General features: G+C 35.6%; 1 protein-coding gene across 7 annotated transcripts in view; it reads right to left on the bottom strand.

Moving 5' to 3' along the window:
- SCAPER (S-phase cyclin A associated protein in the ER) overlaps positions 1 to 14,172 on the bottom strand; it is a 195,328-nt gene that overhangs the window by 99,955 nt on the left and 81,201 nt on the right. For all 7 annotated transcript variants that reach the window (XM_026068288.1, XM_026068287.1, XM_026068289.1 and 4 more), the window contains 2 exons: positions 4,854 to 4,990; positions 368 to 433 (listed from right to left, as the gene is read on the bottom strand). In XM_026068288.1, coding sequence (XP_025924073.1) covers positions 368 to 433; positions 4,854 to 4,990 — 203 coding nt within the window. The remainder of the gene's footprint in view (positions 1 to 367; positions 434 to 4,853; positions 4,991 to 14,172) is intronic.

The following is a 14,172-nucleotide window of genomic DNA, read 5'->3' as shown; positions in this document are numbered from 1 at the left end:
ATCTGAGGCTAAACATGAAATTTTCAGCCCCAGAATTTCAGTGCTGAGTTTTCGCCACCAATCTTGAAGGACAAAGCTGGAACCTTCTTGCTTCAGGATAAGAAGGAGATGAGTATGTTATCTTTACTACTGTATCTTATATGGTTTAAGATATACAGTGGCTTCAGAATAAGTGTCATTTATAAGGTCTGACCTTTTGTATTAGGAATGATCTGTAATCCAAGGTGACAGCATGCCCATACTGAATGGGATGTTTATCATACTCACTCCACTGGAAATTTCAGAAGCACTTCTAGTACAGACAGAAAAAACAAACAAACAAAAAAAACCCCACGGATACATAAAATATATGAAGTAAAATGCTTACTTTGCTTTGTATGGAGAATCAGAGATGGCATTTTTTGCTTCCATCAAGCTTTCATATTCCTTTGCCCTGGAAGAGAAAATATTCATCATTATTGACTATTGTCTAAAGTGTACAGTATGCAATATCAGCAAGATAATCCTAACCATTGATTTTTTCTATTTCATAGCAATGTACATTTCTGCCTTGTCATAATCCACAACTGATGCTTAACTATTGGCCAGTAATAACTCATGGTGAATATTACTACTTTAGAATAACATCAGTACACAAATGGTGGATTTAAGTTGATTTTCAAAATGCTAACAAATGTTACAGGTGACTTATATAACAGGGAAAGAACTGCAGTAACCAATCTCTTATTATTATAATTATCTCATCTGACGAAAATACTAGTAATTTAGACATGTGGAACAGATCAAAAGATAAGTATGCTATAAATATTAAAATTATCAAATAATTTGTTGCATCTACAGGTAGAAAACTATTTTTTTAATGAAACTAATGACTGTACTGTAACATTATGAACCTTGTTAGGTGTACAACAAGGAAGTAAACACCTCCATGAATGGCTGTTTTACTGTGGGAAATGGAAGCAGGACTTGGAAACACAAACCTGTTTAGACTCTTAAAAGTTTTATTCACACTGGCTGTATGCCAAAGAATGGGAAGATGAGACAAGACTTCCTTCACCACTGGTTCTTTGCCTCTGGCTGACCTGAGCCATCAGGTGAAAACTATTACCAGTCCATCGACCAAAGTAGGATTCACAGTGGTAAACCCTTAACTTTTTTATAAAAACACACACACGCACGCACACACCAGAACACATACAGACACTACAGTGATACAGAGAAAAAAAATTCTCAGAGTCAAGCCCTGTCATGAAGAACCATTCTGAAGACAGTAAAAACATTTGCTTTTGATCCATTAAAAACACCCTGACATTCAATTTTTATTCTGAAATGAAGACTGCACAGATGTAACACGGATCTCTAGGGACTTGAGGTCGATCTGCTGTTCTAGTTGCCTGAACTTCTGTTCCCAGTGGAACAAGCAGCTCCAACACTCCTGACTGAAATTTCTTTCCACTGTTCAGATGGAAGGGCTTTTGAAAACTTCTGCAAACACATCTGAAGGAAACTCAGTTGGCATGCTGGACTAAATCTGTGATTAGATAGGTGATCTGTCTCTATCAATCGGCCCCATCACAAACTCCAAAGGAAGGTATCAAAAGCCCCTCAAGACAAAAGTAGAAAAAAGTCTGCCCCAAAATAACTTTCACCCATAAAAAATGGTGTTTCATATTAACTTCCAAGCTATTCTGAATATTAACTGCTGTCATTTGACATTCYTGCCAGCTTTACAAATGTCCAACTGTTTTCTCAAATCCTTCTAAGATTCTGATGATGACTTCCAGTGGGAAATGTGTTTCATTGCTACACTGCAACAAAACAATTTAGTAAAAATTTAATTCCTGTGCCTTGATTTCATTTTCTGTTATAATAGGTCTCTTCTCATTTGTCTTCTTTCTAAACTAAACAATCCCAGTCTTTTCAATTTCTCTTCATGAGAGAATTTTTCTACTTCATCAAGGTTCTTTGAGACAAGTTTCACATGTAGTTCCTTATTTTCTCTTAGATACATACACTGCACATTTCTTTATATTTTTCTGTTAACCTAAGTGGACCAAGTCTACCAAAATTACTCAAATTTTCCCCCAGCTTGCTTAATCTAAACAACTCATGCCATACGCAAATATTGTTACATTACGACTAGCTCTGATTTGTGGATCATTAACAAAGCTATTAATCACAACTGAATTTAGTATAAAACATGAAGGTGAGATTCCTTTATTAACCTTTTGCCTTCCTTCCTGTCTCTTAGCCAAAAACAACACATTTTAGCTTTGAGTTTTGCACAGAAAAGTCAGTCAAACATGAATAATCACCTAAAATATTTATTACTAAATGCACATGACTGCAGTCCATAAAAAAATAGATTGCAAAGTGTATCTCAACTGTATATACTTTCTAGTTGGTAACTACTCCTCTACTGCTTGAGGTTAGCTTCATCAGTCCTTGGTCTGCCACACAGGCACTGAAGTATTCTTCTGATAGCAGCACATACATGTTAACCTGAGATAATTTACCTAGCTATATATCAGTTGCTACTATAGCACCAGTTTAATGGCTTAGGGTTATAAATATTGTTAATAAGACTAACAAAAATTCTGAACATATCTAATAACCCATTGATCACAATTTCTCCCCTCTTCCACCTTTGCCCTTCATTGCTTTCATATTGTGATCATGATTTAAGATACAGAAACTCAGGAGAGCAACAGGAACCTATTTTAATGCGGTTACTTATTTCTTCCAAGTTTAAAACGCGCTAGCTGCCTAGGAACTGAAGTGAATATGTAATTTCAAGTCTTCAGCTACAGGAGGCTTTGTTACAACTGTTTCTTTTTCTAAAGAAGGTAACAGTTGCAAATACGTGTGTGGTTTATAGATAATCTGCTGTTAACACTTGTGAAATTAGGTGAAATATGGACATCAAATGCTCTTCACCTTCAAACCAACCTCAATACATTAATTATTAGGGACTTAATCTATACATCCCACCTAAGTTTTGAGTTGATTTTGAGCAATAACTCCCAGCCAACTGGTGGTATTACTGTCTGGATTGTTGGACGGAAACATAGTAGACATTAACTATATTATTAATTTAGCATTTCATATTTTAATTGTGAGCTTATTGCTTTATTTGCTTTAACCACTTAGCTTAAGATAATCCTCCTCCATTTTCTAAGTATGGAAAACCTACCCATACTACCAGTAATGAGCTTACATACAGGAACCATCCAGGCAGTTGTCATCAATCCTGTGACGACTTACTAAAGTGCCAATTACACCAACTCCAGAAGTAAAGCAAGACTTGCACAGCTAAAATTAATTTCCCAAATGGCATTCTTTTTCTCATTGATTTTTTTGGTTGAAATTCCATGTAACCACCTTTGCTTCATATTGGTACTGGACTAAATCACATCTTTATTAGCAAGTCTTTCGTGTTAACATTTGAAAATTTATGGTGAAATCTTCCTGTTGACTCACAGTTATCTTCAAGGACAGCAACCTCATAAAAGAGTTTAGTCACTCTTTAAAACTAAAAATAAGCATGAATGAATTTGCATCTCATGTCCCCCTAATTTGACTCCTCTAAGATATGGAAGCTTTCACCGTATTTTTCAATAGTATACTACCTTTATAAAAAGGATGCCCCATTGTGACTGTGGTTTACTTATAATTTGGGATGACAAATATGTGGGACTCCCACATGAGTCAGCACATCAGAATTCAAAAAGCTGAAAAACTTTTTCAGCTATGAGTGCCAGTAATAAACCATGACTTGAGCTTGTATTCCTAGGTCTGACAAACCTCTGACTAAATTCAACAGAAGCACTTCCTGAGTAAGAATGTAAAATTGGACTCAATAGCTGCAGTAAATCAACAGGTAATATGAATAAYCCTCCATCTCGAGCAATCAGAAACAGGGAAGAAAACGGTACCCACTGCAACAGTGGCTTCTAATTTGACATCCAGACAGTGGATTTGCTCATCCAAAGAAGAAAAACATTTTTAAACATTAATTAATTGTAAAAATATTGTATTTTTAAAGGTTTAACTTGCCATTAACAAAATTATTATGAGTTRATAAATTATCTCACTTTTATATCTTTCTCTTATTTTTAACCCTCCTCGGTTAAAAAACAAGAAAGAGAAAATATGTAACAATAAACTTTACCTTTTAAAAAGTATTTTTAAAGATAAATGCAAATGCATGTTATAATACTTACTTGAAGTGTTAACCTCATGTGGGGATCTTCAGCTATAAAGACAGCCACTGCAGTTCATGATATAATGATGTGTTGCATATCATACTGATTTGCAGATGTCACTTTTTAGGCTAATGACATACTGCAGGTCTGACAACTCACTTTCCATTTTAAGATATTTTTTAACTTTCTTCTTGTTGTGACAGGCAACAAAAAATGATTAAATCTAGCCATGGGATTTGACACTACTGCAGGCTGACTTCTATTTGTTGATTACTATTGATTTTCTTTGATACTTCATTTAAAAATCAATAGCTAGAAAGAAAAATAGGCATGGTTTAYACAATTTTAAACATGCTATTGTATGCTAGAAGAGGCTACAGTTTTGGCAGGGCACTGGCATCCAATTATGAGAAAAGCTCTTAACAGGTGAAACCAAGGGCTCCAGATCGATACTCAGTTTTCTTTCTCAATCAGAGAAAGTGGCCATAAATTAGGCTCATCAGTGTTATTTTCAAGACATTCCCAAAGCAAATAACTTTAAAATTTTTTTCTGCCTTCCATTGCACTCATGCTAAAGGACAAAAGGTAAAGTTTAGAAAAAAAAATAGAAAAAACTTTTTTTTTTTTTTTAAAGGAAGTTTGTACTACCTGGAGTTCATCCGTGCTTTTAGTTTTTTAGCTTTCTTTTTCGTTTTTTGCTTCTCCTCTCCATCTTTTGATGGTTCCACAGGAACAGAGCTCTCAACCACAATATCCACAATGTACTTTTTTAGTGACAGGTGCTCCTGCAGAAAATATTGCAATAATATTTAATCTTACAGTATGTGACAGAGATTACAGATAATCTTCCCAGGAAGCAACAGTGGTAAATATTTAACAAAAGGTGGAGAAAACGAAGAAAAATTTTTTTATATAAAATTCAGTCCAAGTATTAGCAACACTCTGTTTATATTCTAGACAGTTAATACAAGTAAATAAATCTGATAGAACTACTAGATAATGGCAAAAACCTGCGGTGAAAAACCCTCTAAGACCTGGGGAGGGTGGGGATAGGAGAGCACAATATAACTTAAAAATGTGCAATTATCTCATTATTTTAGTGCAACATATTATGCCTTCTTTAAGGCTAAAATCCTAAATTGCCGAAAAATGGGATAGAAAAAAAACAACTGTCCTAAGGTAAGGTGAAAAGTACATAAGTCAGGATGATGACATATTTCTAAAAACAAGAAAATACTTTTCTTCATTTATTCCTATGCAACTATTGCAGTAATGTGACATTTAACTTCTAGACATTTCTACTAACTGTTTTAAGATAATTTTGTTACAACTATTTTACAGCAACGATTAAAGACTAATTATAACATTATCCGTTAAGTGCAAGTGTCACTTATTTTCTGAAAAATGCAAAGCAGCTTAGAGACAGTAAAATTAAAAGCCACCACTCAAAGCAAATTCTCTGTTGCTAAGGAAACTCCCATATAATTAGCAGGTACACACAACTAAGAAACTAATTTATCGTGTAAACAATAAGAGGCAAGATGCTAGTATTTACATGCAACTATTGTGCATTTTTAACACAAAATCAGAAGATTCAGGACCAGATTCAACTGCTGGATATTCTACAAGGTTTCTAGGAATACTTCAAAGGAATCTGAGCTGGAGTGGGAGGCTGAAACTTGAAGACTACTTGAAACTTTACAATGCCCACAATTAATCAGTCTGTTTTGGTTGAAAATGTGTTATATATTTTTTATTTTACTTTCAGTATAAGAAATTTTATTAATTTTGTTGTTGAAGTCAGAAAAATCTTTCACGACAGTTTCAGCTACGACTGCCGCTGTTGGGGAAGTGCTGCTATTGCTCTTGGGTCACCTGTGTCCCTGCTCTGGATGCCCTTCCTGTTCTTCGGCAACACTTCTGGAGCCGGGGAGATGACACACACATGAAGTAGAAAGAAGAATGTGCTTCAGCATTGCCTGGGGGCTGACGGACGRCAGAGCAAAGCATCACCGTTTTCAAAGACGGAAGGAAATGCTGTCTGAAGCAATCCATAACTTAGCTACGATGATGGTTGGCCACGGGCAGTACTGAAGGCAGCCTGCGGCATGGGTAACCTGATGTCCTGCACGATACTGTAAGTCCTTCTCTGATAACAGAAGATTGTAACAGACACATTCACACTATTGAAATGTCTTCTTAATGACAACGAGCAAGCACCACACCTCCACATTGCATTTTGGCTTCTTGGACTACTTAAAGCCAATTGTATCAGGTTCTTATCACAAATTACAAAAAATAACTACTTTAACAACAATTATTAGAATATATTTACTATATATTTAATATAGCAACTATTTGGTCTTTTACAGAATACTGAGCACATTCTGAAGTAGAAGATGAACGTGCCATTGCTTATTGGCACAATTTATTGTTGAAAATTATTAGTGACACAAAAGTTATTCCTTTCCTGTTTTTAAGTATCCTTAAAATTTGAAGTAAAAGGTGAAGTGTTAAAAAATTTATAGAGAATATTTTCCAGAAAACAAGCTATATTTTCTTTCACTGGTTCTTTCACTGATTCAAGAAAATTTATAAGCCTGTTAAAAACAAAATAAATCTCTGTGAAATTTCCTGGAAAAAGACTATTTCATTTTTGTAAAGCATTATAGCATGATCTAGCCTAGCGATATATATTTGGTCAAAACAGTATTTGAAATTTCTATCTTAAATCATATGCATGCAAAATGAATGCTGAATTAATATTAGACATAGGAAATCAAGCACGCAAATCTAAGTAAATTCTAAAAATAAACGTAACATTAAGTTGGTTACACTGCCTATCCTGTATAACTCCCAGTACATCTGAAACATTTTTTCAATGTTTTATGTTTTACAATGTTTGTTGTTCAAACAATAGAAATTCTGTCACTTCCATATGTCACAGTAATACCACCAACAGCTTTTATAAATAATTTTTCCCTGATACTCAGATCAAATATTTTCCCCCCATTAAAGCTTCCTAAGGATAACTCAAAAGGCTGCGTCCCCTTGGAGCATGATTGTATAAGACTAGCAAAGTATTCCAATTATTGCTGAGYTGGTTTTCACTAACTGCCAGTAGCACCGGACATGAACCACACCACTGCTGGTGAGGAAACTGTAACTCCAGTTCATTTTTGTCTGCTCAGAGACAGGCATCCCTCGACATCGACTCCTGCTCAAAAAATAGCATTCACGGGCTTTCCCCTTGATTTTTTTTATTTTTTTTAAACCTGGTCACAGGAAATTGTTGGTTTCCAGTTTTTCCTTGTTAAGAAAAAAAAGTACTTGCTCAGAACCTACTGAGATTTTATTACCGTTTTGTTACACTAAGCTTCAAGATACCTAACTGCTGACATGTTGTGGATGCTCAGATATTAAAAAAGGTATGACAATTATATCAATAGGATTCAATAGGTAAACCCCTGCTTTCCAAACTGATTCAGTTTTAGCACTGTAAATTCCCATTAGTTTACACCACGTCCTATGAGCCATATCAATATGAAGCAACTATAGCCATACAAAGTTAACAGAGACTATTATTAGGAAAAAAACTATTCTAAATCTTTATTCAACATGAAACTGATTTTTTTGGTTCATCAGATCTTCAGACTCTTTACTATACCTTCAAAGTGAGGGCAAGAATAAAAAGAAGTTAATCCTCTGCTTTGAAATGGACACCATATTAAAAATGGGGCAGAACATCTTCACTGAAGTGCGGTGAACCTGCCGTCCTTGTGCTACATGATGGCAACCGCAAATACTACCAGCCTCTGCTCGGGAGGGACGATGCAGGAGATAAAGCCTCGTATCCCCTTCGCAGACTATGATGTCTTTCCTAATCTAATCTGTGGTTTAACAGATGACTCGAAGAGCACTACAGAGTTCAACAAGCCGATCCATTTATCGGCCCGGGAGGGCCAAGAGGGCTCTTGCTGTCAATAGCCCGTACGGTGGTTACAAAACGTTTTGTCCACCTGAACTCGAGCACCTCAGCAAAGGACGGTTCTCAGACTTCTCAGCTTTCAAGAGTGGCGGTTTGGATTAATATCAAACTTCATACCTACAGCTCTAGTCTTATTTTAATGAGTAATAACACCCCGTGTCACAAAAAACCGGTCACTTTTTGAAGGTACAGATCAAAGTGTAGGATTATCACATTGGGCAGATCTACCACCATTCAGGTGTGAAACAAGTATAACTAATAGCTTAGTATTGAATGACGGTTTAAGTCTGTGAAGCTAGCTGCTGCTATATCATGCTTAAGAGCAGTGTAAAAATAATTATTCAATGTTTTATTAAGCTACTACTAGTTATTTGGACAAAAAACAACACCAAAACCCCCCAAAGATTTTAAAATCCACTTAGCCACACTAAAGTACAGTGCATCCAATCCTTCAAATAATTAATTTGAAAAGTAATTTTTCTTGCACAACCATTGCTTGGACAGGTTAACATACACTTACAGCAGGTACTTTTTTGGTATGTCACCAACAGCACRTCAAGCTGGTGCTTCTTATTCTGAATGCTTTTATTTAAGCAATAGTTCCATTCACTTCTACCTAAAAACCTTTAATTTTATTTTTTTAAGTAAATGCTAAATGCAGTAAGAAACATTAAGACTAATTTACCTTCTCCACAGCAGCATTTTGGGGGTTGTTTTCATGACAATGTGTAGGGGTAAAGTATTACTGGCCTGATTCTGTGACATGCTGAGCACATCCTGATAGATGATCACCCCAAACTCTCAGATATTATGAAACCATCAGCTCTTTGGAGACTTTAGCCAGTTATAAATTCAAAGCATTATGTAGAATATAGGACTAAGAAACAGCGAAACTGTTAACACGATACAAAATGACCATCACAGCTTGTGATAGAAAGTATCAGATTTCTGCCATCATTTTTCATACTTGGTAACTCATCCTCTAAGTTGTACAACTGAGATCAAGCACATTGAAAGTAAGATATTACTCAGCTTTCACGAGTATGGCAGGATCTGTCCCACAAAGAGCAGTTAATTGTAATACACTATGAGATACAGCCACAAAATATGGAAACAGGAGTTGAAYTTTTTATTCATCATCATCACTATGATTTCCTCTACATATTCTTGTATGGCAACTGCTCAGTAATGCGGTAGAGTAGAAATACTCCTGTTACTTCTCTCCAGAGATATTTACATATATTCACCAAAATTCACCAAAATTAAAGAGTATGTTATTTTTAAAAATTACAAGATATACTGTACCTCTTTCCCAGAGGCAAACTATCTATAGTTGAGAAAGCTTATGAAATGTGAAAGTAACCTTGTAAATATACAAGTTGATATTTAATGGCATTCTGTAAAGACACGTGTTGAAATGTGAGTTTTTTATAAATCAAGCCATGCAGACCTCTAATAATTCTTATATTACACTGAAGACATTTTTAAAACAACTGAAATAAATTTCCTGTACAAGTTTCAATACTCTGCAAGCTGATATGAGCTGACAATAAATACACATGTAAAACTGCAGGCACAACAAAGCAGACAAGATAGAAATTAGACTATTTACAAAAAAGTCTTTGCTCTTCCTCTCTTCTTCCTCCATTCCCAACTGTTTTGACTTTTAGTCACTGACAGTCCTGAAACTTTCCAAATGCAACAGATGGGTCTCATCTACAAACTGCATGAGAAAACGAGTTGCCAAAGCCATTACAGATAAAACTAATAAGGTCACCCATGAAGTCACATTCCTGCTGGATATTGCCTACTCCAATTCAGCTGTCTGAAACAGAAAAACTATCCAGTTCATTTCATATCTTGAACTTAATAATTTCAGTTGACCAAGCATTTTTTTTTTACAAATAAGTTTTTCTCTACACATTAAATTACCTTTTTCTTATATGACATGTTTATATTACAAGGATCACAGCATTACTATCAATATTCTCTGAAATACAGTAATTTTTTCAGACTACAGAACAAACTTAATTGCAAAAATTTTCCATGAAAAGCATTGCAAATACTACAAAACGCTGAGACATTATACGGTTGTGCACAGTGCAGTTCAGTCTGGATGAGTTAAGCCACATCATAACCTGGATTCTGACCCTTGGTCATCCAAGTGAAATACAACAGCTGGAGAACAAACTTCCCAGTTGACACCCTCTTCATACAATACATGACAATAGAAGAGGGATACATACATACATACATACATATATATATATATAAATTAGACAGAGAGAGAGTGAGGGGGGGAGAGAGAGAGAGAGAGTCACCACACACACACACATACATATACATACATGCATATATATATATATATATATATATGCGCAAAACTTCAGTCCCACTCACTGAGACCACCTAGACCAGGGCGACTTCCTACAGCCTTGCTCCTGTGCAGGAGAGCGGGTGAACGAAGAACCCAGTTGCAAGGGTGACTTTCTTCACTAGCAATGCCCTCCTCACACAGTCCACCCAACACCTCCCCATCATTTTTAAGCTCTGCTTTTCACTTCCCATGAGGATCCAGTCTGCTCCTGCTATCCCTTTCCATGATCACTTTGTTCAACATCAGTATTCTACCCTCCAAATGTGTAACCTGGGCAATAAACCTACCTCTCCAAGCTTTCATTTCCAGGCGATGTCTAATTTTTTAAAACTTAAATTTACCTCTTTTTTTTTTTTATATTAAATTTTCAGCATACATTTTCACAGTATCTGTTACCCATTCACATGATCACTACTCTTGTCTAGCTCTCCCTAATGTCCTGATTACAACAACATCAGTGTATCTGACCTAGAAGGATGAAATGTTGGACATATATGTATTTATCGAACCAGAATACAGCTGCAAAACTATTTTCCTACCCAATCTCTTTGGCTATGACACTTTTGGATCTCTGCATTAGATGTAAGCTGCTATTCACTTTCAATGTCTTTTSCCATCTCATACTCTGTATGTAAAAGGCCATTCCCAAAGACCTTTAATAGTCCCATGATGCCCGTCTCCATTATTGATGCATTAAATTTCCCAACAAGCAGTTTTGTGTCTTCTCCTTATCTCTCACACATTTTAAAAGAGTTCTTCAAAAACCTGAAAAGCTCCTTAAGTGTTTTCTTACAAAACCTCTCTTAAAATTACTTTGGCATAATCCCTATAAAAAGTTAAAAGTTAGGCTGCTGATATGCATTGACTATTTTCTTTCATGCTTCCATATTCACCTGTGTCTGTCTATTTTGTTTTACCTATCGGTTGAAACCCTTCTTGTGACATGACTACATTTTGCTGTGTGGCTGCACAAGAGCTACCACATCAAAGTTCTGGTCTGCAGCTATATGTTAAAGCACACTAGAATTTGGCTTAAAGTGTATAAGCTCCACTTAAACAGTTTGCTGGTATCAAGAGATTACAAGACAAAAAACATTTTATTACAAGAAAAAGACTGCTCCCAGAAGGACAAAATAAACACAGAAACACCACCGAAGTATCCAGACACTATAGCGCACCACATTTTTCATTAAAAGAGAACAAGCAGAGAGTGAAGGCAAAGAAACATTTTCTACTAAACACTTCTTAAGCTAGCGTATTTTAAATATTGGTAAAATACTAATGATTCACAGAAAAACACCAAATAATGAACTCGCAAATATTTATAGTAGCACTATTAAATTACGACGCATATTTATAAAATATTATACAAGTAAAATGTGCCAAGCACAGAATTCTTCTTAACATAAGTTCCCTCATTCTAAAATTAGGAGTGAGCATAACACAAATACTTATTTCCTTTTTCTTTTAAGTAAGTGCTGTCTTTTTATGAATTCTGCTGGTGCAAGATTGCATAGGCAGGATCATATTGTACTAAAGCATCTGTATTTGCTCGGGACAAGAGAAGAAAATCACAGCCTGGCATTTGTTGCTGCAGGGCAGCCGTAAGGGAAGGTCCTGCGCTCTCACGAGCGCACGCTGCCCCATGCTAGCGCTCAGAAGCCCTATATACGAGCCCTAAGGAGCAGCAGTAACAGCCAGGGAAGGGAGATTCAGAAAATCATCCACCCTGCAGCTAGTGCGGCATGGACGGGAGTGACCTAGTATATCGAACACTTTGTGCTGCTTTCTACAAGCTCCGTAGAGCCCTGTGCTACCATAAAGCAGCACTGGAGTTAAATCCTACTGCCTAACAAGGAGTGTGTAAAAGCCTGACCTTTCCAACGTAGAGTCCATTTTACGCAGAATCTGATATAGTGCTTCATTAGCTATGCTTCCATTATGTGTAAACTAACCAATTCGTATAAATGGAAATCCCTTTCGGCTATTGGACTTTCACCCAAAAAACTGAGCCAAAATGACCTTGGAATTTGAAAAGTTTAATTTTTTTTCTCTCCTATTATTTTTCATTTTCATTCCCTTCTGTATTTCTGGACTCTGGCCAGGACTGAAGCAGAGATGCCAGAAGACCGTAAGACTGGTTATYCTTATTATTCTTGTATTATTTCCAACTTTGAATCCTCAAGTTTGGAAAGAAAAGGCATTCTTATAAGTTCTCTAACCCAATTCTGCAGACCAAGGCAAAACTGAAAAATATCTGACTTCAGCTGTTTACCTAAATTCAGTCTTCAGAACTTCCAAACGCTTGTTTTACTTTCCCTCTGGTATCAATATTAAAATAATCCAAACAAGGAAGATTATAAAGAAAAACTTGTATTAGCTTAGWTCACATTATAATTGCTACAAGTCATTTACCATTTTAATGAAAAAAAATCAATACAAAACTGTGTATTTTTGTACAAATGTAAGGCACATAAGGCTATAGCAAATGAATAGGCAGCTATTTTGAAACCTACATACAGCCTTTGGATTAACACACATCTTTACCTGTTTCAAAATAAACAGTATTCTATAATTGCAAAAAATAATTTAAAAGGGGTTTCAGTATTTATTATCAATGTCAGGAATAACATTTTCTTACTTGTGTAGGATCAGTTARAGCCCATATTTGCCAAATTTTCATGAGGTTTTTACGGTATACTTTTAAATCATGTCACCACAAGAATATTTGTTCATGATTTTATGACATATTTAACAAAACTGCTCAGTATCCTATTTTTTCCTCATAAGCTAGGACAATATTTAATATGAAAAACACATGCTGCAATAGACTGAGTTCTATCAAATGCAAAATTCGATATTCAGCATTATAACCAATGACAGCTTGAAACACAAATGCTCATTAAAGCTCAAATCAAATGCGATCAAATGCTATTACATACCAGAAGTGATAATATACTCCAAAATACAGACAGGATTCAAAACAAGGGAGGTATGTACATGTTACCATTAATAGGAATTATGACAAGTGTTTTATTTGTGAAGAAATGKTTTTTTTTAAAAAAAGTAATGAATATTTTCATATTATTCTCTCAAAATCAAGACTTTAATTATTTACTACATTCCTATGTTAGAACATGCTCAAGTTTTGAATGAGGATAAAGATAAAGCATAAAAATTATTACACATTTGAAACTAAAGACTAAACTTTCATTGTAAAAGTAACCTTTTTCATCTGCTTCTTGAATTTAATTAAAATTAAATTTTTTATATGAGGGACAAAAAATGTTTCTTAACACGTTTATACTAAATACTATTCTTACTGCTAGTACTGACAGCACTTCTAGTCACCTTGCTCATCCATAAGCTCAGCATATCCATAAACTCCTATGTTTCTTATATGCGAACCAGAACGGTGAACATGGGAAGCACCGTACTTCAGGGCAGGGAAGAGGCTTCCAAGGCTGGAGGGCCCTGACATTACTGCTGGCTGCAAGGGCAGCAGGAGAACAGGGGAAATGAAAGTGCAGTGGGCCCTGCCAACAGCGGTTTTTCTTATCCTGTCTGTGAATATTCAAGGCATCCAAGGCACAAGGAGGAAA

This window comes from Apteryx rowi, unplaced genomic scaffold (genome assembly GCF_003343035.1).
Source record: "Apteryx rowi isolate R43461 unplaced genomic scaffold, aptRow1 scaffold_27, whole genome shotgun sequence".
Taxonomy (NCBI): Eukaryota; Metazoa; Chordata; class Aves; order Apterygiformes; family Apterygidae; genus Apteryx; species Apteryx rowi.
The sequence above is the reverse complement of the archived record's forward strand: the minus strand, read 5'-3'. Positions and strand labels throughout refer to the sequence as shown.